Here is a 26,553-nt window from a genome sequence, read left to right as displayed (position 1 = left end):
TATTGCCTTGGATCCAAAAGTAACCAGTGTGTTCATCACAATGCATTAGATCAGCTCTGTGGAAGATCTATGTCCTTCTGTTGACCAAACCTACCTATTACTTACAGATGCTTTAGAGGGCAGCAGTGGGCTGGCAAGCAGGCAGGGAGGAATTGAGAGAGATTTATTGGACTTCAGTAAGTAAATGACATCCTCTTACGATTTTACGAGACAGAAAACAAATAACACAGTGATGATTCAGCTTGGCTAGCTAATTGAAGGAAGACTTAAATGCTGGAATTCCAGAGGAAAAGCTTTCATAATCCCAAGTCAAATGTGTGGGATTTAGCATAGTAGGGTGGAAGTGCACTGGGTTGGGAATCATACCTCTGTTCTACTTCCAGCTCTGTTACTAATTCGCTGTGTAATCTTGGGCAAGTGTGAGTTTTGCTTCCCAATATATAAAGGAGGATTGAACTAGCTTTGTCTCCAATATACCTGCTGGCTCTAACAGTCTGATCCCAAGATTCTATTATGTAATAATGGAAGCCTACCAGCATTAGACTGTTACAGATGGACCAGGTAGGATGAAGACGGTGGGGCAAGGAGGGAGGGTCTGACCTGCCTAATTAATTTATGTTGGAGAAAAGAAAGGTAGTCTCTGAATGTTAGGCTAAGTGAGCTTTAATCCTTAATTTACTGTGAAATTCTTGGTTCCAGGAATATAGATTCAAAGAGAAGTATAGAACTGGGAGTAGTGATTTTTTTTTTTTGAAAGGAGAGTATTTTTTGATTGAGAAGGTATGTAGAGACAAGAATCTTTTAAGTTTTGATCATAAAATCAATATTCTTCAAGAATAGAAAGATGATTAAATTGTATTTTGTGGCAGTGAAGTGCTGTTTTAAGAAAGGGGTGATAAGTTCAGATTTGTTCTTTAGAAAGGTTGCTCTTACTGTATGTGGTGTGGAGAATGGTTTGGAAGCAGGAAAGACTGGGTAAGGAGGTCCCTGATGATAAGATCCTCAACTTAGGAAGGGGTAGTGATAATGGAGAGATTGGAGGAGAGAGGGAGGTGTTGAGAAAGACTCTCAGCTTTCTGGTTTGGGCAACTGGGAAGATGATGATGCCATTTACTGATACAGGAAACACAGGGAAGAGTGGAACAGATATGAGAGCAGAAGATGATAATTTAATATTTATGAAGAAATGAAGCAAATTTCTGAGGTATCTGAGGCTTTGGTGTAGGTTTTGAGTTTTCTCAGTAGTCAGATAACTTTCAAAAACTTTTTATCTCAGAAAAGAGTATGTGTATGTATCAGTGTGTTTTCTTTGTTGCTAGGGGAGAGGATCGCTATGGAGACTAATGACATCATAAAGCCCCCTGTGAACCAATACGAACACTCTGGTGGGTCTGGCTCAGTCTTCAGGCAGAAGGCTATTTGAAGCCATCCTGTACTGGCCATAGCATGGGATGCGTAGAAAAGTATGTGTGTGTGTGGGGGGGAGGGGTGAAGGGATACAGGTTTTGTTTGTTTGTTTTCCTTTGTTTTTACTCTTATAAGAAGGATGAGACTAGAATCCTCCCTTTCCAATTATATTGTTTCCAAACTTGATTTCTTTTGTTTCCGTGGTTCAAAGGTACACAGTTTTCTCAATTCTTGGTAGAAAGTACACAGAGAATTTCCAGATGTATTTTTAATAACATTTAGTCATTTGGTTATTTGAAGTAAGATGAAGTTAAAATGTTATATTTTTTTCTTCTTAGAGTGGAAATTTCAAGGTATTAAATCTTGGAGAAATGGCTTTCATTCATCTGGATATCAGATGCCTGTATACCCTTCTTATTTGCACAGCATTTGGCTCTACTTTGTCTTCAAACGCTGAGATAAAAGGTAAACCAAGAATGGAGTAGTTTTAAAGTTAGAGATATTAACTGTCTTTTCAACCTACTCTATGAAAGTGCATAACATGTAGATTGGATTGTTATTGGAAATATTTTAGGAAGTCCATGCACAAAAGATATATTCTTACTAGTCAGCCTCATGTATAAGGTAACTGACGATAACAGACATTTTGTAGGATTAAAGCCAAACTAAAAGACACTTGCCATACCTTTTTGTATAGTCTTTTCTAACAAATAGGTTAATTATCTGAAACCTCATTGCCTGGTACCCAACTAACTGGAAACTTTCCTTAATTACTATCCTTCACTTTTAAGACAATTAGATAAATAAGAAAAAAATGTATAAAGATTTAAACTAAAATTTAAAAATAATTACAGAATTATTAAATCATATCTAATGAACTTTTCTTATTGCAGAATGTAATTAGAGCAGTGCATTTGACGAAGTTTTTTAACTATAGGAGTTGGAACAATAGGATTGTCATTTCATCCTCAATAGAGACTTTCTTTATTGGGACATGGGGGTCCCATGCCAAATCATAATTTGTGCCACAATTTCTTTCAGTGGGTTCTTTTCCTCACCTCAATAAGTATTATGAAGTGAAGTATTAAAATGAACAGCAGGGTAGAAATGAAAGGAAATTATTAGCAGAAAAGCAATATGAGGGCAGTACAATAGTACTAGATTTGCTAGTAGGAAAGTTTATAGAATTATTTGTTTGCTTTTGTTGCTTTTTAAATCACCAGATGAGGGAGCCATTGCCTCCTACTACTCCCTCCCCCAAAATAAAACGGGCTGTTTTCTGATGTCATTCTACTTAGCTGCCTGTCACTTTTTCTTGAGTCCTTCCAAAGAGTGGCCCTGGTTTACCATACTCTAGGGATAGCTCTGAACTTTAGTTAACTAGCGGATTCAATTAATCAGAATAGAACAATAAGATCTGCCCTGTTCTCCTAATTCTTAAGGCACTTAGCCATAAGCCATAATTAGTGGCAACCACTAATTGACTTTGTTTTCTATGGATTTGCCTATTCTAGATATTTCATATAAATGTAATCATACAATATGTGGTCTTTTGTGACTGGCTTCTTTCACTTAGTATAATGCTTTCAAGATTCTTCCATGTTGTAGCGTGTATCAGTACTTCAATCTCTCTTATGGCGGAATACTATTCCATTGTATGGATGTACCACAGTTTATTTATCCATTCATCAGTTGATGGACATATGGAAGTAATCTAGATTTAACAATCTTTGTCATAAGATACAGGAAAAGAGTAAAAATATTTTATTGATTTTATTTCAGTTAATCCACCTCAGAATTTTGAGATAGTGGATCCTGGATATTTAGGTTATCTCTATTTGCAATGGCAACCTCCAGTGTCTCTGGATGATTTTAAGGAATGCACAGTAGAATATGAATTAAAATACCGAAACATGGATAATGAAAACTGGAAGGTAAGTAAAGCATGCACTTGCGATATCACAGTGATTATTAGGAGTTTTCTTGTGATTCCTGATGTTAGTGTCCACTCTAATTCCCATATCTCAATAGCTATTACTAAAGTATAACAAGCTTGTCTTGCCTGCTATTATCTCCTATGCATCCTGCTATGTCTGTTTTCACCCTACCCAATATTAAGACTACCGTTGGGGGCTGACCCCGTGGCTTAGTGGTTAAGTGCGCACGCTCCGCTGCTGGCGGCCTGGGTTCGGATCCCAGGCGCGCACCGACACACCGCTTCTCCGGCCATGCTGAGGCCGTGTCCCACATACAGCAACTAGAAGGATGTGCAACTATGACATACAACTATCTACTGGGGCTTTGGGGAAAAATAAATAAATAAATAAAAATTATAAAAAAAATAAATAAATAAAGACTACCGTTGGAAGTACAGGAAAAAATACTTGGTCCCGTGGAATATAGACTTGAAGAGTACTTACACATTTTACCATATTTTGCAGTTACTTATGTACCTGTATATGTGTCTTATATATGCTACTGGACTATATCTCTGTAGGAATCAAGGCTTATTTATCTTTGTACTCTCCCCACAGAACACAGCATGGTTCTTTGCATATGTTGTAGTAACTGCTTAATGGAAGTTGATTGTATTATTAACTATTTACATGGTCAACAAGCATGTTTATTCAGATTTCTGTTGTACAAGGCATTCTGTTACCTTCCTGATTCAGCTAGGTAGTTTCAAGGGACAATTCAAATCAAACATTTATTGAGCAACTTTTTTTTTTTTTGGTGAGGAAGATTGTTCCTGAGCTAACGTCTGTTGCCAATCTTCCCCTTTGTGCTTGAGGAAGGTTGTCCCTGAGCTAACATCTGTGCCAATCTTCCTCTATTTTGTATGTGGGATGCCGGCACAGCATGGCTTGATGAGCAGTATGGAGGTCCGTGCCCGGGATCCGAACCTGCGAACCCCAGGCCGCTGAAGCAGAGCATGGGAACTTAACCACTATGCCACTGGGCTGGCCCCTATTGAGCAACTTTTTGTGCCAGGCACTCTGCTAGGTATCAGGAATACAAGGATAAGTGATATATGATTTTAGTCCTCAAAGGAGCTCACAATTTGTCTGGCTTTCTCCAGTTACCTCCAAGATTTTACTTTATACGATTCCTGAAGAGTTCATGTGGTATTTGAAACGTGATAAATCATTTGTCATGTAATATGTATATGGTATGTGAAAATTATTTCTTGATTTCAGGTTGGTTATAACTCAAGTTCCTGCCATAAAACCTTTTTACTATTCTAGAATTTTTTGGGTTTTTCTGAATGAAATGTTAAGATTCAAAAGATCTCATCAAATGACGTAATATACAAAAGTGAGCTCTACCAGAAATATATCTGGGACGTTGTATCAGATAATCATCAGGAATTTCTTAGATATTGGGAACTCTCCAGAGTATTAATGACTGCTTAGCCTTATTGATGTGGCTAACGATGCCATTACTGTTTCTAAGCTTGACTTTGTCTAATCTGTTTATCAAACAGACCATCATTACTAAGAATCTACATTACAAAGACGGGTTTGATCTTAACAAAGGCGTTGAAGCAAAGGTACACACACTTCTGCCAGGGCAATGCACAAACGGATCAGAAGTTCAAAGTTCATGGGCAGAAGCTACTTATTGGACATCACCGCAAGGTTAAAACAAAGCTCTATTTTCATATTTAATACTGTCAGAACAATCCATGTAGGGAATAAGTCTCTTAACTTTTACATACCAGGTTATATGTACAATTGAGAGTGTGGCACAAAATAGAATCCTTCTTAGGAGTGGGTGACTGGCCTTTTTGAATTCTTTAAATCAGCAAACGCATTTGGCAAAACCTACATCTTATTAGGTTAATATAGTTCCCAGTTTTGGGGTCATATTAGTAAATATGCATGTGAGTATTTGCTCAACTGCTCAGAGCATCCTAGAATTATTAATTTAGTACTTTTGCATATGCTTCCACTAATACCAGTAAATGAGCCATCAAAGATTTTTGATTTTGCATGCTCTGCTTACAGTGAAGTGATTTCCAACAACTTCTTTTGGAAATATTCCTGATTATGTTGATTGCTAAATAAAATGGAGAGGTCAAAGGAAATGAAATAAAATTGCATAGTGATTTTCCACATGATTCATCACCATGCCTTTCAAGCATTCACAGTTTATTCATTCCTTAGGAAATGTGGAAACTAAAATTCAGGATATGGATTGTATATATTACAACTGGCAAGATTTACTCTGCTCTTGGAAATCTGGCTTGGGTGTCCATTTTGATGCCAATTATAACTTGTTTTACTGGTAAGTATTTTTATAAGAAGAATTTCATATTAGGAAAATATCTATCAAAATTAATCCACACTATGAGTAACTGTATTTTCACTAAATTAAATTCATTATATTTTTCAGAGTTATATTTATGATGAAGGTTGTTTACAGTTATTCATGGTTTTCAATGGGAGTAAGTAGGAAGTAGGAAGGTACTCTATGGGTGGTATAAATAATGCAATCACTGTTTCTATACTGGATTAAATGTTGTATCCTTTAGATAGATGGAGTTATAACCTAAAAAGTTTTGGCATATCTTATATTTTTGCCTTTTCAAAAAGCAGGTACCTATTAAAAGTGAATTTTTTTTCTGACTTCCCTACCTTTGTTAACTGTCACTGAGGCTTTTAAACTTAGAGCCATCTTGAATCTTCTCTCTCCTTCATTCCTTAAATGTTTCATCATGGTAACATTGATAATCATGTTCTGACACTCCTTTGCAAGGTCACACATCTGTTCTTTACTTCCTCTCTCTACTGTAAGAACTCTACTTTAGGTTCACCTCATTCCATACCTGGATGATTACCATAGCCCACCAAATGATGGTCCCTCTGCTTCCAGTCTCTCTCCTTCCTATTCATTCTGCACACTATAGCCAGATTTGTCTTCCTATACTGCTATTTTCATATGCCACTCTTCTGCTCAAAAACCTTCAGTGGCTCCTCATTGTCTCCAGGATAAAATCTAGGCTGCCATTCAAGTCTCTGCCTCACTGTATCATTGCCTTTCCAACATTACCTTCTAGTATCACCAATGTGAGTGTTCCACTCCATTTAGACCCATCTCTACATTTTTTTCTCACCCATGTTATCTTTTATGCCTTTGTGTGCATTGGTATCTGGAATACCCTCTGGCTCTCTCTTTCACTAACTCTTATCCATCCTTCAAGGCCCATCTGGTGTTCAATTTCATTAACCCTTTACTGATCACATCAGCTTCTGTTCAGTTTTTCTCTATTACTTATTATAGCTCTTAGTTGCTTATTGTCCAGGTGGCATTTAAATTGTTGTCATATATGTATGCTTTGTCTCCTCTCTTAAATTTTTAAAAGATTGATAGGCATGAACTCTTGTATTTTTCTTGACTATCTCTGCTGTGCTATGCTCATAGTAGAATATCAATAAATATTCATTAAATGAATGAAACAAACAATGATAACATTGGTAAATTGATAGGTAAGTATTGGAACTTATGCATTTATTAAATAACAGAAAAAGCAAAGGAGGACAAAGTGTTACTCTCTGTGAGTTTCAGGCCCAAATTATCATGACATTTTTCTTCAGAAAATCATATAAGTGATAAGGTATGAACTATTAACAATTCTGAGAACTGGGTTCCAATCCCTGCTCTGGCATTATTTAAGTTGGTGGTCTTGGGTGAGCAATTTCCCTTTGTGTGGTCTCAGTTTCCTCATCTGGAATTGGATGGGTCAATTTGTTTGTTCATTAATTCAACAAACATTAAGCAATTATTAAATGCCAGGCACTGTTCTAGATAAAAAGGACAAAAACGTGAATAAGACAAAGTTCCTGCCCTCTTGTACATTGTAGTTCATGTTTAACATAACTTTATCCTCATCTTAGTAAAGTAGTGAAGGGTAAATATTAACATTTTAGAGACTGGAAAATAATGGTACGATGAGGCTTCCCATTTGGCACAAAGTAAATCTATGTCAAGTCAACCCTAGAACTCAAGTCTTTCAAACTCTACTCAGGTGAACTAACCAAGAGACTACAATCTTGCAAACTCTGCCTAAAGTAAATACTTGGCATAAAGTGAATTTAGTAGAGTCTGGATATTTGTACAAGCATCTTGTCAGCTGCTAGATTGGCCTCATTTCAAAAGGAATTTTGTCTACTTTTATAGATAATGTCACATTTTGCATTGCAAGATATTCTTTAGGAAAATAACCAGGCATTTGTTGCTTGGGAAATCCCCCTTAATTCCCATTAGCTTTATTACTGGAAGGAGGTTAACTTCCAATGAGATGGCAACATTTCTTGTCTGGGAGAATGGGAAATTAGATATTTACTTGCCAAACAGCTCCTCTTTTTCTTCTTGACCTCCCGTTGTCTTTTCTGAGGTTTATCTCTTGATGTGTATTGTATCCTCAGAGGATTTTCATTCATTTTATTAAACATAAGAATATTTTGTAAGTCTGCTTTTAAATCTGCTTTCATCTTTATAAGTTCTCCAGTACAATATAAAAAAGGCAGTATCATCCAGGATTATCTATATAAACCCCAGGTTTTCTTAACAGCAATCTTATTTTCTGATTCACAAACCTTGTTGGTAAATCAGCATAATCTAAGTACATGAGTAAGAATCCTTGCCTTGTCTTTGAGATTTTGTAAAGACTCCCACAAGATTGTAAACTTCATGAAATCATGGACTATGTCTGCTTTCCTTACTGTTGTATCTTTAGCACTTATCATAGGATCTGGCACATGGTTGGTGCTCAATAAATATTGTATATTATTAAATAATTTTTTTTATTTACTTGGTATCTTAAGATAATTGAAAATTGAGCACCATGATACTGGAAGATATTGGTAAACACAATTCTTACAACACTTCTTTTTATAGGTATGAGGGCTTGGACCGTGCATTACAGTGTGCCGATTACATCAAGGTTAACGGAAAAAATGTTGGATGCAGGTTTCCGTATTTGGAGTCATCAGACTATAAAGATTTCTACATCTGTGTTAATGGATCATCAGAATCCCAGCCTATCAGACCCAGCTATTTCATTTTTCAGCTTCAAAATATAGGTGAGGTAAACAACTTCAAAGTGTTTCTAGTTTGGGCCATTTGCAATCACATAGAAAGAAAAGAAAGAGATGGAGATACCTACGGAAATGCAAAGCCAGAAAAAATGAGGACAAACAGAGCATACAAGGAAACTCTTGTTAAATAGAAAAGTATGGAAGATAAGGAATTGAAGGAAGTATAAAGTGTCATTTTCATTTAGAACTCACAATTTATTTCCCAGCTTCAAAGAGTTGATCTGCTATGTAGTATTTTTGTCTAGTGTTAGTGATGGAGTAATTATGGAATCACTTATTCCCAGGCCTCAATAGGCAAATGGTTGGATATTTCCTGACTCTGTGTTCTCAGTTCTAACAGTTACAAGAATGACAGGTTTTAGAGTCAGCCATACCTGGGTCTGAATCTTGGAGTTACCACTTTCTAGCTGTATGACTTTGGGCAAGTTACTTTTAACATTTGTTTCAATTTTCCTATCAGTAAAATGAGGATAATAGAGGACCACCTGATAGGTTTATTGTGAGACATGAATGAGTTTATGATGTAACATTTCTGGTTCAGTGCCTGGCACAACATAAGCTCTAAGTAAGTTAGCTGTTAACAAAAATGGTAGTGGTAATGGTTGTGGTAGTTGTTTGTAATGCTGCAAAATGGAAAAAATGACTATAATGCTTTGGATCTTCTAACTTTTCTCTTGGGCTTAAATATTTGTCAGTATGTGACTAATCGAAAAAATAGTTTCCAAAATAACCAAGTTTCTCAAACTAATCTTGGTTGGCAAGCAAATTTGATTTTAATTCACATTATGGAAAATAGTCTTGAGCCACTTGATTTATCCTGGAGGCTTCTGTTACTAGGTATCCCTAGCTTTTGATAGGGGCTACTGCTAAACTTCAGTAACTTTCATGTTGAAATGGTTTCCTTTTGCTTTTCAGTTAAACCTTTGCCACCAGACTACCTTAGTCTCACCATGAAGAATTCAGAGGAAATTAACCTGAAATGGAGCATGCCTAGAGGACCCATTCCAGCACGGTGTTTCATTTATGAAATTGAGTTCACAGAGGATGATACTACCTGGGTGGTATGAACATTGTCTTTATTTGGGAAAATCATAAACATAGCTTTTTAAACATGAGAACCAAAATCAGTTGCTATCCACATGAGGAATAGAAGATGATATATATCTTAGTTTAATTTCCAGAAAACGAAATAATCTAGTGGACAAAAGAAAGATGTTTACAGTCTGAAAGTATAATCAGTCATACCAATTTTAAAACTATACAGGACCTTAGAGATAATCTAGTCACTTGTTTCCAATATTGTGTCAATAAATTAAGTTGCCAAGCACATGCATAAGATGGATTGTGAAGAGGTCTCAGGTAAAAAGAAAACAAAACAAAAAACACAAACATAACAACCACTTCTTGAGGAACAACCATCAGGTCAAAATTAGAGTAGAATCTGGCAGGGCTACCTGAGAATTGCTTGTAGCGGGGAAGAGGTACTAACTGGGGAAGCAGACAATGGTTGCAAGACTAATTACCTCCCAGCACCAACAATATGGTGATGCCTTTAGCCCCACATTGTTATATGTTAATTTTATTCATTGGTTTCCAATTTAGAGAGTGGTGAAGACAAGTAGGTGAATCATTAGTTTTAATCAATTCATTTCACATACAGATGAGAAAATTGGGAGTTGAATGGATTTACAAGTCCCAAGGAAGTGAATTGACTTACAATGAAATTACACAGCTAGAACTAGAATCCAGATCTTACTCCCAGTCCACTTTAACCTATACTATATTATGCTGGTTCCGAAGAAAAGTTACAACAAAAGAAGAGCTGTTATTTTGAATGAGAAACATTCTTCAGCTCTTTGAAATGCAAAACTGAAGCAATCGCTTCAGTGATTTTGTTTTTCTTTGAGATCATCCAGCTTTGTGTATTCTCATATCTGAAGGGGTAGTTTCATGCCAAGCCCTGAGCACTGTTACACAGGTCTTAATGGTGGTTAACCAAAATAAGAATAAGGAAAAAAAAGCTTTATGTGTATGAACTCTATAGTTTCTATAGAAACAACATTCACATGATGGCTCTTTTTGCTACCTCAGTGTATGTAGCATTTTCCAGTTTATGGAATCTTGGAAATTTGACACTAATCCAAATACTGGGTGTCATAAACACCATAGCTACCTGGGAATTTTGCCCTGTAACACCTGCCCTTTACTGCAAGTGATCCATTATCACTATAGAAAAATTAAAAAATATAGGTAAGAAAAAAATGAGAAAAAATCCACCATACAGAGAGATAATAACTGTTAGGATTTTGGTATATACCTTTCTAGTCATTTGATGCATATGTCTTATGTAAAAAAACCCACTTGAAAGTGACAAATCAAATGGGATCTGTCTGGCTGCAATTAGATCAAATAATGGCATCTTATTTTTTCCTTGGCTTTCAGACTACCACAGTCGAAAATGAAATATACATCACAAAAATATCAAATGAAAGCCACCGATTATGCTTTTTAGTAAGAAGCAAAGTGAATATTTATTGCTCAGATGACGGAATTTGGAGTGAGTGGAGTGATGAACAATGCTGGAATGGTATGAGATAAAAGAACAGTAACTAACTAACTGGAGCTATTTGCTAGCAAAATTAATTTTCTTTCAGTGTATTTTGTAATTGTGGAAATCAAAAGATTCTTGCATATAGTCTATAAAAAGAAGATAAATTAGCAAGCACCTCAATCGAACATAGATTTAAGGAAAATCTAATATTCAGCTTTAACTCGGAGTAGTTAAACTAGTCTAAGAGTCTTGTTATAGAGAGAATATGCTAGTTCTTTTTGGGGGGAGCCCATTTTAATCAATATTTTCCTACGCTTTCAATTTTCAAGAGAACAGAAATCTTACAGCAAGGATAGGTCAGCATACAATTGCTGTTGAATGTCTAGTACTGTGCCTAATGAATATTTTTCTAATTAATATGTCATCATTAGTAAAATGCATATTCCATTCACTTCCAACAGTGATTTAAAGTAATTTATGATAAAAGACATATTTCAACTAAATAGCAATATAAACTAAAAAGCCTTGAGAGTGAGGCAAAATATTATTATGCTTCACAGTATGCTAGCTTTATCAATAGAAATTACTAATAATTGTTTGAAATTTAAGGAAATTAACTCAGGGCCGGCCCCGTGGCTTAGCGGTTAAGTGCGTGTGCTCCGCTGCTGGCGGCCCAGTTTCGGATCCCGGGCGCGCACCGACGCACCGCTTCTCCGGCCATGCTGAGGCCGCGTCCCACATACAGCAACTAGAAGGATGTGCAGCTATGACATACAACTATCTACTGGGGCTTTGGGGGAAAAAATAAATAAATAAATAAAATTAAGGAAATTAACTCAGCATTGCTCTTTCAGGTATATAGCTATGTAAATACATATACAGATGTACATACAGACAGATAATGACATTTCTATCAACCATTCATCTCCTTTCATATTGTTCCATTATAGTGAAATCCCTATTACCTCCCTATTAATATAGTGGTATCATTGTACTCTTTCATTCATCAAATATTTATTTAGTACCTACTATGTGTCAGACTTTTTCAGGCCTTAGAGATACAGTAGTAAAAAAAATCCCTCTCCTCACAGAATTTATATTTTATTCTCAAGTTGAGTAGAGATAGGCAATAAACAAAGAAGACAAATATATCATATAAACACTAATGGCTATAGAGAAAAAAATAGGCAGAGAGAACGAGAACTCAATTAACCAAGAGAAACATGAAATCAGATAGAACTTACTGGTTCTACGTGTCTATTTTTGCCACCACCATAAGAAATCTAGAGACTCTGAGGAACTGACATTGAGAAAGTCATGTTCTGAATTATATCTTTTTTGTTTGCAGTGAACATTAAGTTTTATCTATCCACATATTTACTCTTTGAGTTGCTCTTCTTTTCTTCCTGCATTTTCCATAAACAACTGATAAACTGTGGTTAGCAGCTCATTCACTGAGATGTGAACAAGGGCTCCAGCAACCCCTGGAAGGCAAAGCTGGGACACACCAGGAGAAACAGTGAAACCATAAGTCCTGGGTGGTGCCAGCTGTGTAGCTTGAACAACTCAGTTATTTCTTTTTCGTTTTTTTTTAATTAATTTTTTTTTTTTTTTTGTGAGAAAGATCAGCCCTGAGCTAACATCCATGCCAATCCTCCTCTTTTTGCTGAGGAAGACTGGCCCTGGGCTAACATCTGTGCCTATCTTCCTGCACTTTATATGGGACGCCACCACAGCATGGCCTGACAAGTGGTGAATCAGTGCACACCGGGATCCGAACCTGAGCCGCCTACAGGAGAGCGCGCACACTTAACGGCTACGCCACGGGGCAGGCCCCCTAATTTATTTTTTTGTTGCAGTAACATTGGTTTGTAACATTGTATAAATTTCAGGCATAGATCATTATACTTCTACTTCTGCATTGATTACATCATGTTCACCACCCAAATACTAATTACAATCCATCACCACACACATATGTGCCTAATCATCTCTTTTGCCCTCCTCCCCGCCCTCCTCCGCTCTGGTAACCACCAATCCAATCTCTGTCTCTATGTGTTTGTCCGTTGTTGTTTTTACCTTCTACTTATGAATGAGATCATATGGTATTTGACCTTCTCCCTCTGAATTATTTCGCTTAGCATAATACCCTCAATGTCCATCCATGTTGTCACAAATGGCTGGATTTCATCATTTCTTATGGCTGAGTAGTATCCCATTGTGTATATATACCACATCTTCATCCATTTGTCCCTTGCTGTGCACTTAGGTTGCTTCCAAGTCTTGGCTATTGTGAATAACGCTGCAATGAACACAGGGGTGCATGTATCTTTATGCATTGGTGTTTTCATGTTCTTTGGATAAATTCCCAGCAGTGGAATAGTTGGATCGTATGGTAGTTCTATCCTTAATTTTTTGAGGAATCTCCATACTGTTTTCCATAGTGGCTGCACCAGTTTGCACTCCAACCAGTAGTGTATAAGAGTTCTCTTCTCTCCATATCCTCTCCAACACTTGTTGTTTCCTGTCTTGTTAATTATAACCATTCTGACAGGCGGGAGGTGATATCTCATTGTAGTTTTGATTTGCATTTCCCTGATAGTGATGTTGAACATCTTTTCATGTGCCTATTGGCGATCTGTATATCTTCTTTGGAGAAATGTGTGTTCAGGTCTTTTGGCCATTTATTAATCGGGTTGTTAGTTTTTTTGTTGTTGAGATGTATGAGTTCTTTATATATTTTGGAGATTAACCCCTTATCAGATGTATGGTTTGCAAATATCTTCTCCCAATTGTTAGGTTATCTTTTCGTTTTGTTGATGGTTTCCTTTGCTGTGCAGAAGCTTTTTAGTTCGATGTAGTCCCATTTGTTTATTTTTTCTATTGTTTCTCTTGCCTGGTCCAACATGGTGCTGAAAATATGTTGCTGACACCAATGTTGAAGAGCATACTTCCTATGTTTTCTTCTAGAAGTTTCATGGTTTCAGGTCTTACATCCAAGTCATTAATCCATTTTGAGTTAGTTTTTGTGTATGGTGTAAGATAATGGTCTACTTTCATTTTTTTGCATGTGGCTGTCCAGTTTTCCCAAGACCATTTGTTGTAGAGACTGTCCTTTCTCCATTGTATGTTCTTGGCTCCTTTGTCGAAAATTAGCTGTCCATAGATGTGTGTGTTTATTTCTGGGCTTTCAATTCTGTTCCATTGATCTGTGTGTCTGTTTTTGTGCCAGTACCATGCTGTTTTGGTTACTATAGCTTTGTAGTATATTTTGGAATCAAGGAGTGTGATACCTCTGGCTTTGTTCTTTTTTCTCAGGATTCCTTTGGCTATATGGGGTATTTTTTTGTTCCATATAAATTTTAGGATTCTTTGTTCTATTTCTGTGAAAAATATTGTTGTAACATTGATAGGGATTGCACTGAGTCTATAGATTGCTTTAGGAAGCATGGATATCTTAACTATGTTAATTCTTCCAATCCAAGAGCACGGAATATCTTTCCATTTCTTTGTGTCTTCTTCAATTTCTTTCAGCAATGTTTTATAGTTTTTGGTGTACAGATCTTTCACCTGTTTGGTTAAGTTTATTCCTAGGTATTTTATTTTTTTTTGTTGCAGTTGTAAATGGGATTGTATTCTTAATTTCTCTTTCTGCTACTTCGTTGTTAGTGTATAGAAATGCAACTGATTTTTGTATGTTGATTTTGTATCCTGCAACTTTACTGTTTTCCTTTATTAATTCTAAGAGTTTTTTGGTGGATTCTTTAGAGTTGTCTGTATATAAAATCATGTCATCTGCAAATAGTGAGTTTCACTTCTTCCTTCCCAATTTGGATCCCTTTTATTTCTTTTTCTTGCCTGATTGCTCTGGTTAGGACTTCCGATACTATGTTAAACAGGAGTGGTGAGAGTGGGCATCTTGTCTGTTCCTGTTCTTAGAGGGATAGCTTTCAGTTATTCACCATTGAGGATGACATTAGCTGTGGGTTTGTCATAAATGACCTTTATTATGTTGAGGTACTTTCCTTCTATACCCATTTTATTCAGAGTTTTTATCATAAATGGATGCTGTATCTTGTCAAATGCCTTCTCTGCATCTATTGAGATGATCATGTGATTTGTATTCTTCATTTTATTAATGTGGTGCATCATGTTGATTGATTTGCGGATGTCGAACCATCCCTGCATCTCTGGAATAAAACCCACCTAATCATGATGTATAATCATTTTGATGTATTGTTGTATTCAATTTGCTAGTATTTTGTTGAGGATTTTTGCATCGATGTTCATCAGTGATACTGGTCTGTCATTTTCTTTTTTTGTGTTGCCCCTGTCTGGTTTCTGTATCAGGGTAATGTTGGCTTCGTAGAATGGGTTAGGGAGCTTCCCTTTCTCTTCAACTTTTTGGAAGAGTTTGAGAAGGATAGGTATTAAGTCTTCTTTGAATGTTTGATAGAATTCACCAGGGAAGCCGTCTGGTCCTGGACTTTTATTTTTGGGGAGGTTTTTGATTACTGTTTCGATCTCGTTACTGGTGACTGGTCTATTCAAATTCTCTACTTCTTCTTGATCCAGTTTTGGAAGGTTGTATGATTCTAAGAATTTATCCATTTCTTCCAGATTGTCGAATTTGTTGGCATATAGCTTTTCATAGTATTCTCTTATAATCTTTTGTATTTCTGAGGTGTCTGTTGTAATTTCTCCTCTTTCATTTCTTTTTTTTTTTTAAATAATTTTTATTTATTTAATTTTTTCCCCCAAAGCCCCCATAGATAGTTGTATGTCATAGCTGCACATCCTTCTAGTTGCTGTATGTGGGACGCGGCCTCAGCATGGCCGGAGAAGTGGTGCGTCGGTGCGCGCCCGGGATCCAAACCCGGGCTGCCAGCAGCAGAGCGCACACACTTAACCGCCAAGCCACGGGGCCGGCCCTCCTCTTTCATCTCTGATTTTACTTATTTGTGCCTTCTCTCTATTTTTCTTGGTGAGTCTAGCTAAAGGTTTGTCAATTTTGTTTATCTTTTCAAAGAACCAGCTCTTGGTTTTATTAATTTTTTCTATTGTTGTTTTGGTTTCTATTTCATTTGTTTCTGCTCTGATTTTTATTATTTCCCTTCTTCTACTGATTTGGGGCTTTGTTTGTTCTTCTCTTTCCAGTTCATTTAGCTGCATTGTTAGATTATTTATTTGAGATATTTCTTGTTTGTTGAGATAGGCCTGTATTGCTATAAACTTCCCTCTTAGAACCGCTTTTGCTGTATCCCATAAATTCTGGCATGTCGTATTTTCATTTTCATTTTTCTCCAGGTATTTTTTGATTTCTTCTTTGATTTCTTCGTTGACCCAGTCATTGTTCAGTAGCATTTTGTTTAATCTCCACGTATTTGTGGCTTTTCTGATTTTCTTCCTATAGTTGATTTCTAGATTCATACCGTTGTGGTCAGAAAAGATGCTTGGTATTATTTCAATCTTCTTAAATTAATGGAGACTTGTTTTGTGCCCTAATATGTGATCAATCCTGGAGAATGTTCCATGTGCATTTGAAAAGAACGTGTATTCTTCAGTTTTTGGATGGAATGCTCTGTATATATCTACTAGGTCCATCTGTTCTAGTGTGTCGTTTAAGGCCAATGTTTCCTTATTGATCTTCTGTTTGGATGATCTATCCGTTGGTGTAAGTGGAGTGTTAAAGTCCCCTACTATTATTGTGTTACTGTCTATTTCTGTTTTTATGTCTGTTAATAATTGCTTTATATATTTAGGTGCACCTACATTGGGTGCGTAGATATTTACAAGTGTTATATCCTCTTGTTGGATTGTTCCCTTGATCATTATGTAATGCCCTTCTTTGTCTCTTTTTACAGTTTTTGTTGTAAAGTCTATTTTGTCTGATATGAGTACTGCTACCCCAGCTTTCTTTTCATTGGCATTTGCGTGGAGTATCTTTTTCCATCCTTTCACTTTCAGTTTGTGAGTGTCTTTAGGTCTGAAATGTGTCTCTTGTATGCAGCATGTATATGGGTCTTGTTTTTTAATCCAATCAGCCACCCTATGCCTTTTAATTGGAGCATTTAGTCCATTAACGTTTAAAGTAGCTATTGATAAGTATTTACTTACTGTCATTTTTTAACTTTTTTTTTTTCTCAGTGTTTTAGTAGTCCTTCTCTGTTCCTTCCTTCTTCTATACAGAATTGATGGTCTCTTTAGTTTGACCTCTGTCTGAAAGCTGTACTCTTTAACTCCCCTCCTCCCTCCTTTTATGTTTTTGATATCATATCTAACCTCTTTTTGGTGCATTTGTATCCATTACCCTCTTATCATGGAAATAGATAATTTTTCCTATTTGTGGTCTTCTCTTTTCCCCTTAAATCAGTCCCTTTAACATTTCTTGTAGCACTGGTTTCTTGGTGACAAACTCCTTTAATTTTTGCTTGTCTGGGAAATTTTTTATCTCTCCTTCCATTTTGAATGATAACCCATTCTCTTCTAACCTGTAAGGTTTCTGCTGAGAAGTCAGCTGATAGCCTTATGGGGTTTCCTTTGTATGCAACTTGATTTTCTCTTGCGGCTTTTAGGATTCTCTCTTTATTTTTTTTTTATTTTTATTTTTTTTAAAGAAAGGAGACTTAACCCAATCTGAGGAGGTTAGAGAAGGCTGCTTTGAGGTTGTGCTCCTTTTTTTTTTTTTTAAGATTTTTATTTATTTATTTATTTTTTCCCCCAAAGCCCCAGTAGATAGTTGTATGTCATAGCTGCACATCCTTCTAGTTGCTGTACGTGGGACACGGCCTCAGCATGGCCAGAGAAGCAGTGTGTCAGTGCGCGCCCGGGATCCAAACCCGGGCTGCCAGCAGCGCAGCATGCACGCTTAACCGCTAAGCCATGGGGCTGGCCCTCTCTTTATCTTTAATTCTGGACATTTTGATTATGATGTGTCTTGGTGTGGGCCTCTTTGGGTTTATCTTGTTTGGGGCTCTCTGTGCTTCCTGTACCTGGATGTCTGTTTCCTTCCTTAGGTTAGGGAAGTTTTCAGCTATTATTTCTTGAAAGAGTTTCTCTGCCCCTTTGTCTCACTCTTCTCCTTCCGGGACACCTATAACACGGATGTTAGTGCGCTTGATGTTGTTCCAGAGGTCCCTTAGACTGTCCTCACTCTTTTTAATTCTTTTCCCGTTTATCTGTTCAGCTTGGGTAATTTCTTCTAGTCTTTCGTCCCGCTCACAGAGCCGTTCTTCTGTATCCTCTACTCTGCTTTTGAGTCCCTCTAGTGAATTTTTCATTTCCAGTATTGTATTCTTCATTTCTGATTGGTTCTTTTTTATATCTTCCATTTCTTTGTTGACATTCTCACTGAGTTCATCTATTCTTCTCCCCACATCAGTGAGCATGCTTAACACTCTTTGTTTGAACTCTCTGTTGAGTAGGTTGCTCATTTCTGTTTCACTTAGTTCCTTTTCTGGGGTTTTGTCCTGTTCCCTTACTTGGAATGTATTCCTTTGCCTCCTCATTTTGCCTCTTTCCGTGTGCTTGTGACTATGTATTAGGTAGGTTAGCTACGTCTCCTGCTCCTGGATAGGTGACCTTATGTAAGTCATGGCTTAGGAGGCCTGCCATGTGCTTCCCTCAGTTCTCAATGTTCCAGAGGTGACCCCTATGTGGGCTACATATGTCCTTCTGTTGTGGCCTGTTTGGTCTCCCTGTAGGCACCCAGGGAGGCCGAGTTATGCTCCTGGCCAGCTGTTGTAATGCTCAGCTGCTTGTAGTTGTTGTGGGCCCTTCAGTCTCTTTATCAGGTGTGGAGAGCCCCAGCACAGTTGGCTGCAAGTTCTAATACCACATTTGTGTTGCAGTATTTCTTTTAAGTGAGTAGGCCCCCAGTGTGGCAGGTTGTTAGGCTCAGGGCCTTACAATTGCTCTAAGCCTCCAGCCTATTAGGTCTCTTGTCAGCTCTCTGAGGGTTGCAGCTGGGTGGGGCTGGCCCCAGGCACAGCAGCACCCAATCGTTTCAGGCTTTGGAAGGTGGGGCAAACCGCCTATGTGGGTCTTTGAGAAGCACAAGTCTTCTGCAGCTGACAAGCCCTGCTGCCCATAGGTCCACACACACAGTCAACACAGTCCTGCCCCGTGTGCGCACCCCGACCTCCCGAAGCGGACCCAGTCTCTCCACGGCGGGAGCCCCACACACTCCACCAACACCCCACACTCTCCACCCACTCCTTGTGCACACCCTGCCCCACCGAAGTCAGCTCAGTTGCCAGGTTGCAGAGCATCCAGTCACCAATCTATGCAGACCCACAAGTTGCCTGAGGGCTTGTTGTTGGGTGGGGCCAGTCTCTAGGGTGGGCTGCCTGCCCTGGCGGAGCTGGATTAAATCGGTGCTCTAGCGGGTGGGGCAGACCCTGGGCTAGCAGGCCCCAGGGAGAACTCCAATGGCGTCTGTATCAGCACGCCCACACCAGGCCACAACAATGGCCGCCGCCAATGTCCCAGTCCCTGGAGAGGTCTCACCTCTCACCGAGATGCACACAGGGCCTATTAGGTGAGTCTCTTTTCACCAAAGCACTGTGACCCTTTCTTTCTGGTGATTTTAGGTTGCTTTCTGAAACGAGTGAGTTTGCCGGTGGGACCTTTAAGAGCCGGTTTTAATGTCTTTGTGAACCAGCTGTTCTAGGGGTATTCCCCAATGTTTTAGTAGCAGGCAAAGTCAGATATTATGCCACTCGTCTCGATTGTGCTGGGTCCACAAAATGCCCACAGCGGGGGCGCTCCCCGGCTCGGGGCCCCGCTCCTCCAGGGAGGGCTGTGTACCTGTGGGCTGCTCCCGGGTGGCCGTGAAGCTGGTGGCTTGTGAAGGCGGCGTTTTTCCTCTCCAGAAGGGAGTTTCTGCCTCTTCTACCTCAGTTAGGATTGTCCGTTGTTGCAGAAGTTCCTCTTATCCAGTTTTCAGTTCTGTCTTGGGGTGATTTTTTCACGAGTAGTTGTAAATTGGCTGTGTCCGTAGGAGGAGGTGAGTTCAGAGTCTGCCTACACCGCCATCTTGACTTCTCCCTATGCCCTATAGCAATCTATATTAAATTGATGGTCTATTTAGTTTGAGCTCTGTCTGAAAGCTCTACTCTTTCACTCCCCTCCTCCCACATTTTATATTTTTTATATCATATCTAAGCTCTTTTTTGTGCATTTGTATCTGTTACCCTCTTATCATAGAAATAGATAATTTTTCCTATTTGTGGTCTTCTCTTTCCCCCTTAGATAACTCCCTTTAGCATTTCTTGTAGAATTGGTTTCTTGGTGACAAACTCCTTTAATTTTTGCTTATCTGGGAAAATTTTGATCTCTCCTTCCATTTTGAATGATAACCTTGCTGGGTAGAGTATTCTTGGCTGTAGGCTTTTTCCTTTTAGCACTTTAAATATATCATAACACTCTCTTCTAACCTGTAAGGTTTCTGCTGAGAAGTTAGCTGATAGCCTTATGGGGTTCCCTTTGTATGTAACTTGTTGTCTTTCTCTTGTGACTTTTAGGATTCTCTCTTTATCTTTAATTCTGGACGTTTTAGTTATGATGTGTCATGGTGCGGGCCTCTTTGAGTTTATCTTGTTTGGTGCTCTCTGTGCTTCCTGTACCTGGATGTCTGTTTCCTTCCTTAGGTTAGGGAAGTTTTCAGCTATTATTTCTTCAAATAGATTCTCTGCCCCTTTGTCTGTCTCTTCTCCTTCTGGGACACCTAGAATACAGATGTTAGTGTGCTTGTTGTTGTCCCAGAGTCCCCTTAGACTGTCCTCACTCTTTTTAATTCTTTTCTCTTTTACCTGTTCAGCTTGGGTGATTTCTTCTAGTCTTTCATCCAGCTCTCTGATCCGTTCTTCTGTATCCTCTACTCTGCTTTTGAGTCCCTTTGGTGAATTTTTCATTTCCAGTATTGTATTCTTCATTTCTGATTGGTTCTTTTTTTATATCTTTCCTTTCTTTGTTGATGTTCTCACTGAGTTCATCCATTCTTCTCCCAAGATCAGTGAGCATCCTTAACAGTCTTTGTTTGAACTCTCTGTTGTGTAGTTTGCTCATTTCTGTTTCATTTAGTTCCTTTTCTGGGGTTTTGTCCTGTTCCCTTACTTGGAATGTATTCTTTTCTCTCCTCATTTTGCCTCTTTCCCTGTGCTTGTGTCTAAGTATTAGGTAGGTCAGCTATGTCTCCTGATCTTGGAGAGGTGACCTGATGCAAGTGATGCCTTAGGAGGCCTGCAGTGTGCTTCCCTCTTGTCACCAGTTCCAAATGTTCCAGGAGTGACCCCTGTGTGGGCTACATGTGTCCTTCTGTTGTGGCTGGGTTGCTCTTCCTGCAGGTGCCCAGGGATGCTGAGCTGTCCCCCTGTCCAGCTGGTTGTAATGCTCAGCTGCCTGTAGTTGTTGTGGGCCCTTCAGTCTCTTTATTGGGTGTAGGGAGCCCCAGCACAGTTGGATGCAAGGTGTAATAGCACATTCCTGTTTCTGTTTTTCTATGAAGTGTGTAGGCCCCCAGTGTGGCTGGTTGTTAGGCTCAGGGGCTTACAATTGCTATAAGCCTCTGGCCTATAAGGCTCTTGTCAGCTCTCTGAGGATTGCAGCTGGGTGGGGCTGGACTCAGGCATGGGAGCACCCAATTGTTTCAGGCTTCAGAAGGTAGGGCCAATCCCCTAAGTGGTCTTTGAGAAGCACAAGTCTTCTGCAACTGATAAGCCCTGCCACCCACAAGTCCACACACACAGTCAATACAGTCCTGCCCTGAGTACATGCCCTGACCCCCTGAAGTGGACCCAGTCTCTCCAAGGCAGGGCCCCCCCACACTCCACCAACACCCCAGACTCTCCACCCGCTCCTTGTGCATGTCCTGCCCCGCAGAGGTGGACCCAGTCGCCAGGCTGTGGAGAATCCAGTCACCAATCTATGCAGGCCCACAAGTTGCCTGAGGGCTTATTGTTGGGTGGGGCCAGTCCCTAGGGTGGGCTGCCTGCCCTGGCTGAGTGGGATTAAATCGGTGCTCTAGTGGGTGGGCCACACCCTGGGCTAGCAGGCCCCAGGGAGAACTCCAATGGCATCTGCCAGCGTCTGTGTCATCACACCCACACCAGGTCACAACAATGGCCGCCGCCAATGTCCCAGTTCCTGGAGAGGTCTCACCTCTCACCGAGATGCACTCAGAGCCTGTCAGATGAGTCTCTTTTCACCAAAGGGCTGTGCACCTTTCTTTAGGTTGCTTTCCAAGATGGGTGAATTTGTGCATGGGCTCTTTTAGAGCCGGCTTTTCTGGGGGTACTCCCCAATGTTGTTAGTAGCAAGCAAAGTCAGGTATTATGCCACTCGGCTCGGTTGTGCTGGGTCCAAAAAATACCTAGAGTGGTCATGCTCCCTGGCTCAGGTCCCCCATTCCTCCAGGGAAGGCTGCGTACCTTTGGGTTGCTCCTGGGCAGCCGTGCAGCATTGTGGCTTGTGATGGTGGCGTTTTTTTCTATCCAGAAGGGAATTTCTGCCTCTTCCATCTCAGTTAGGATTGTCATTTGTTGCTGGGGTTCCTCTTATCCAGTTTTCAGTCCTCTCTCAGGGGTAATTTTTCCAAGAGTAGTTGTAAATTGGCTGTGTCTGATGGAGGAGTGGTGTTCAGAGTCCGCCTATGCTGCCATCTTGACTTTTCTCTCCCTGAATTATATCTTATCATTAGTCAATGCATAGCTTAAAGTGGATATGGTGAGTTTTTAAGCTACATCCTCCAAATATATATCTTTTTATGTATTTTACTTACAATCTTAACAGTAATATTGATGACAGATTTCTTTTGCCCTGATAGGTATCTCTTGGTAGAATCTTAATAACTTTGAGATTAGGAACAAAGAATTTCCTGAGATGCATGTGGTCTTAGTTCTTTAGGATGTTTCTTATTGGATGTTTCAAGGGATAATTTTTTTTTGAAAATGTCAATATGTCTTATTCAGGATTGACTATGTATAGGGAAAGCAACTGGAGTCTCAGGAAAGAAGCCTGCTTTCCCACTGTTTATTTTGCATGCCAAAAAACTTAATATTATTAGTCATTTCTTTGGATTATATCCTTGCAAATCTTAATTGAGCTGAGTATATGAATTTGGTAATTTTCTAGTAGAAAATAAGATTTGAAGGGAATAGGACAAAGAAAAAGGTGGTATTGGGGGTACTTTTTTTTTTTTTTATTGAGGTAACATTGGTTTATAACATTATATAAATTTCAGGTGTATGTCACTATATTTTAATTTCTATATAAACTACATCATGTTCCAAAGAACCCGAAAACACTAATTCTAAAAGATATATGCACCCCTGTGTTCATTGGGGGTAGGTTTTAGTGTAGATCTGGATCTAGGATTCAAGATGCTCTGTAGTACTTCAAAACAAGTGGACGATACTAGTTTTGGAAAGACAAACTTTGTCTACTTTTTAAGTTTGTCTAATGATTGCTCATTTCTTGCTATGCAGAAGAACCATTAAAATTTCAACCTGAAAAGAAAAACCTCATCTCTTTAGTCTCTAAAATGTGAGACAACTTTAAAAACATGATGTTTAAAGAGTAGCTCTATTATTTGCACAGAGACTTTTATTGAAGACCAGCTCTTGCTCACTACAGCATTATATGATATGATATAAATATTTGATTTACTGAGAGTTAAGAGATACACAAGACATACTTATCTAAATCATTTGGCTAATGTTTTATTATTTTGAAAAATACACAAGGTCAAGTTTTAAACAAAATCATGTGAGAAAATAAGAATCGGGCTTTGGGGAGTTATTTTTCTAAGTAAAATGAAGAGATGTCATAGTTCAGTAAAGTAGTTCTATATTAAAAGTACACAAATGAAAAGAATACTACACTCAAACATAGCTATGGTATATATGCACTGGTAAATATGGCAGAAGTTGCTGAGTTTAACTCAGTTCACCATTTACTAGTTTATTTATAAAATAATTCACTTTCAAAAATAATTGTAAACATCTAAACCTTCCCCTTTTTTGTGATTTTTAATCCTAGGTGACATATGGAAGAAAGCCTTGTTATTTTTCTTGATACCATTTATTCTTGTCTTATTATTTGTTTCGTTAATAACTTGTCTGGTTTTGTACAAGCAAAAAGATTTACTGAAAACGGTAAGTTACATAACACTATAATGTTTAGTCTGAGACAGTAGATAACAAAAAATGTTCTGCATTTAGGAATGACTGACCTACATTTTATAATTTTTCCTGAACACTATGGGTGTACAATTGATGTTGTATGGATTATGATGATGTCTCCAGAAAACACAGTAATTTAAAAATTTAACCCTAAAAAGCTACATTTTGAGGTGGATTTACTTTTGTTGAACTATAAGAATAATGCTATTTACCTCTAGATTAGGGAAAAATATAGAGAAAGAGTTACAGGAGAAAAGCAGTATTGGGAGAAAGGAAAGAGTAACTTAAAATGGACATAGACTGAAATGTATTACTAGTGTGTCACAGGCAAAAGATCACAAAAATTTTAAAAATATAGTGCCTGCCCACCAAGAGCTCACACTCTAGTTGGAGGAGATAGAGTCCATAAAAAATGTATAACCTGTGTTATGAGCTGATTTTAGATGATTGCTATTTGAGTTGTACAGATAATGCTATAGAATTTCAGAAGATGGAGGGATCACCATGGGTTGGTGGGCTTTAAGGAGGAATTGTAACTTGGAAAAAAATATCTTAATGCCAAATCTTTTAAAGATAAAGAGAAATGTGAATGTGTATGAAATGTTTCACTTTATTTCTCTGCTGAATGCTTTTTGCCTGTTTCTCAGAGTTATTAATCTAAGTGAAATAGTTTGTGTTATTATGACTATTTGTTAATAATGGAGCTCTTTCTTAATTTCAGGCTTTTCACACAAAAAAAGAAGCCTTTTCTCCTCAAGAGACACACTGTTGACTCAGTAATTTCCAGCCTTATGGCCAAATATGAAATATGAGTCTTATTAAACTGAATTTTTGCTCCAAATGTTGAATAAATCTTATTCTAAAAACATTACTTTAAATAGGTTTAAGAGTACTCAAACCCTCAACTAGTAGTAAATATTCTGGATTCTATTAACAGATTTTTTTCCTCATTAATCCATGGTGAGAGTGCTGCACATAGAGAAGTCAAGGGATGGGTCAGATTCTATTCAGTGATGTATTAATAAAGCAATGTGATTTAGCAACTTGCACTAAGCCATAAAGATGTCGAATCTTAGAAGAGGAGATTCTGGTTTTTTAAAAATTGCACTTGAGATGAAAGTATTCACCATGAATAATGTTGTTTGACTTTAAAAGTAACCTGTGGAGAGGATTACTAAGAAGCGAGAAGTTTTAAATACATTCATAGTGTAAATATGTGCTTCACATTTCATGAAAAAATTGGGAGGAATGCAGTGCTTAACAGGCTGAAAATAAATGACTAGAGGTCATATTTGAAAAATTCAGATGTCACAAACTACACAGTAAAAGCTTGAGATTTTCCCATACTAGTTAGCAGGCAGTATTTCCTACTTTCTGATAGTGTGATTTTTTTTTTTTTTTTTAAGTTCAGGGACCAAAAGGCACAAGCCTCTGAAATTAGTAAGAAGCCTTTTAAAAGTCCATGCAGAAATAGAAGTACAATGATGTACACCTGAAATTTTTACAATGTTATAAACCAATGTTACTGCAATAAACAAAAATTAAAAAAAAAAAAAAAGTACATCCAACCTTTAGATTAATTGACAATTGACTTCTGAGAGAGAATGTGGCAACCTCGGTTTAGACAGTTGCTTTAAAATTTAGGGTATAATGACCTACAAATTACAATCAAGAGCTAAGTTTTAGTTTGGAGCAATTTCTATCGAGTATTATTCAGAGTGGTTCTATTCTGTGGTTCACAGACTAGCTCCCAGGGCATTACTTGGAAGCTTATTAGAATGCAGAACCTCAGACCCTGACCCAGACCTGCTCAATTAGCAATCTGCATTTTAACAACATCCCCAGGTGATTCATTTGCACTTTCAATTTGAAAAGCACTGATGTATAACAGTATTTTAGAATGAAAAAGACTAAAATAATATAATGAGGTAAGCCCGTGGGCAGGGTAACTACAGCTCTGACTATCATTGGCACCGATCATCTATCTCTAAAAGGGGAAAAAGAGCTAAAACTGAGGTGTAAACCAGAATAACATCCTCTACTGTCACTTGTAGTCAATGATAGCATGCACCACCATTTCCCTAAGTAGAGCTATCCTTGTTAAACATTAAAACCCCCATGGTAATATGAATTAAGATATAATATGATTGGCAAATTGCTCTCAAGCCAGGGCTTGCTAAAGTTGTTTTTGGTGTGTTGAGGGGTATTGGGGAGGAAGGAGGAATGTGGTGGGGAGAGGTCAAGGCTAGGCAGGGAAATGGCAAGCAACCCCATCCTCGGAAGCTGAGTTGGTCTTGGAGACCTAGTATTCCGA

General features: G+C 38.3%; 1 protein-coding gene across 1 annotated transcript; it reads left to right on the top strand.

Annotated features, from left to right (window-relative positions):
• Window positions 1-416: 416 nt before the first annotated feature.
• IL13RA2 (interleukin 13 receptor subunit alpha 2) lies at window positions 417-25,157 on the top strand. Its single transcript, XM_058536550.1, has 10 exons — window positions 417-561; window positions 1,746-1,872; window positions 3,190-3,341; window positions 4,892-5,045; window positions 5,574-5,694; window positions 8,308-8,492; window positions 9,423-9,568; window positions 10,950-11,094; window positions 24,097-24,212; window positions 24,961-25,157. The coding sequence occupies exons 1-10, from the start codon at window positions 553-555 to the stop codon at window positions 25,009-25,011; spliced, it is 1,206 nt and encodes a 401-aa protein (XP_058392533.1). The 5' UTR covers window positions 417-552; the 3' UTR covers window positions 25,012-25,157.
• The last annotated feature ends 1,396 nt before the right edge of the window (window positions 25,158-26,553 follow it).

The sequence above is a fragment of the Diceros bicornis genome, chromosome X (assembly GCF_020826845.1).
Source record: "Diceros bicornis minor isolate mBicDic1 chromosome X, mDicBic1.mat.cur, whole genome shotgun sequence".
NCBI classification, from domain to species: domain Eukaryota; kingdom Metazoa; phylum Chordata; class Mammalia; order Perissodactyla; family Rhinocerotidae; genus Diceros; species Diceros bicornis.
The sequence above is the reverse complement of the archived record's forward strand: the minus strand, read 5'-3'. Positions and strand labels throughout refer to the sequence as shown.

What these genes read in the sequence shown, in the direction of transcription:
- IL13RA2 (XM_058536550.1), top strand. An exon ending in TGGATAATGAAAACTGGAAG is followed by an intron (nt 3,342 to 4,891) that starts GTAAGTAAAGCA and finishes TTTATCAAACAG; the next exon opens with ACCATCATTACTAAGAATCT. An exon ending in AGGATGATACTACCTGGGTG is followed by an intron (nt 9,569 to 10,949) that starts GTATGAACATTG and finishes CTTGGCTTTCAG; the next exon opens with ACTACCACAGTCGAAAATGA.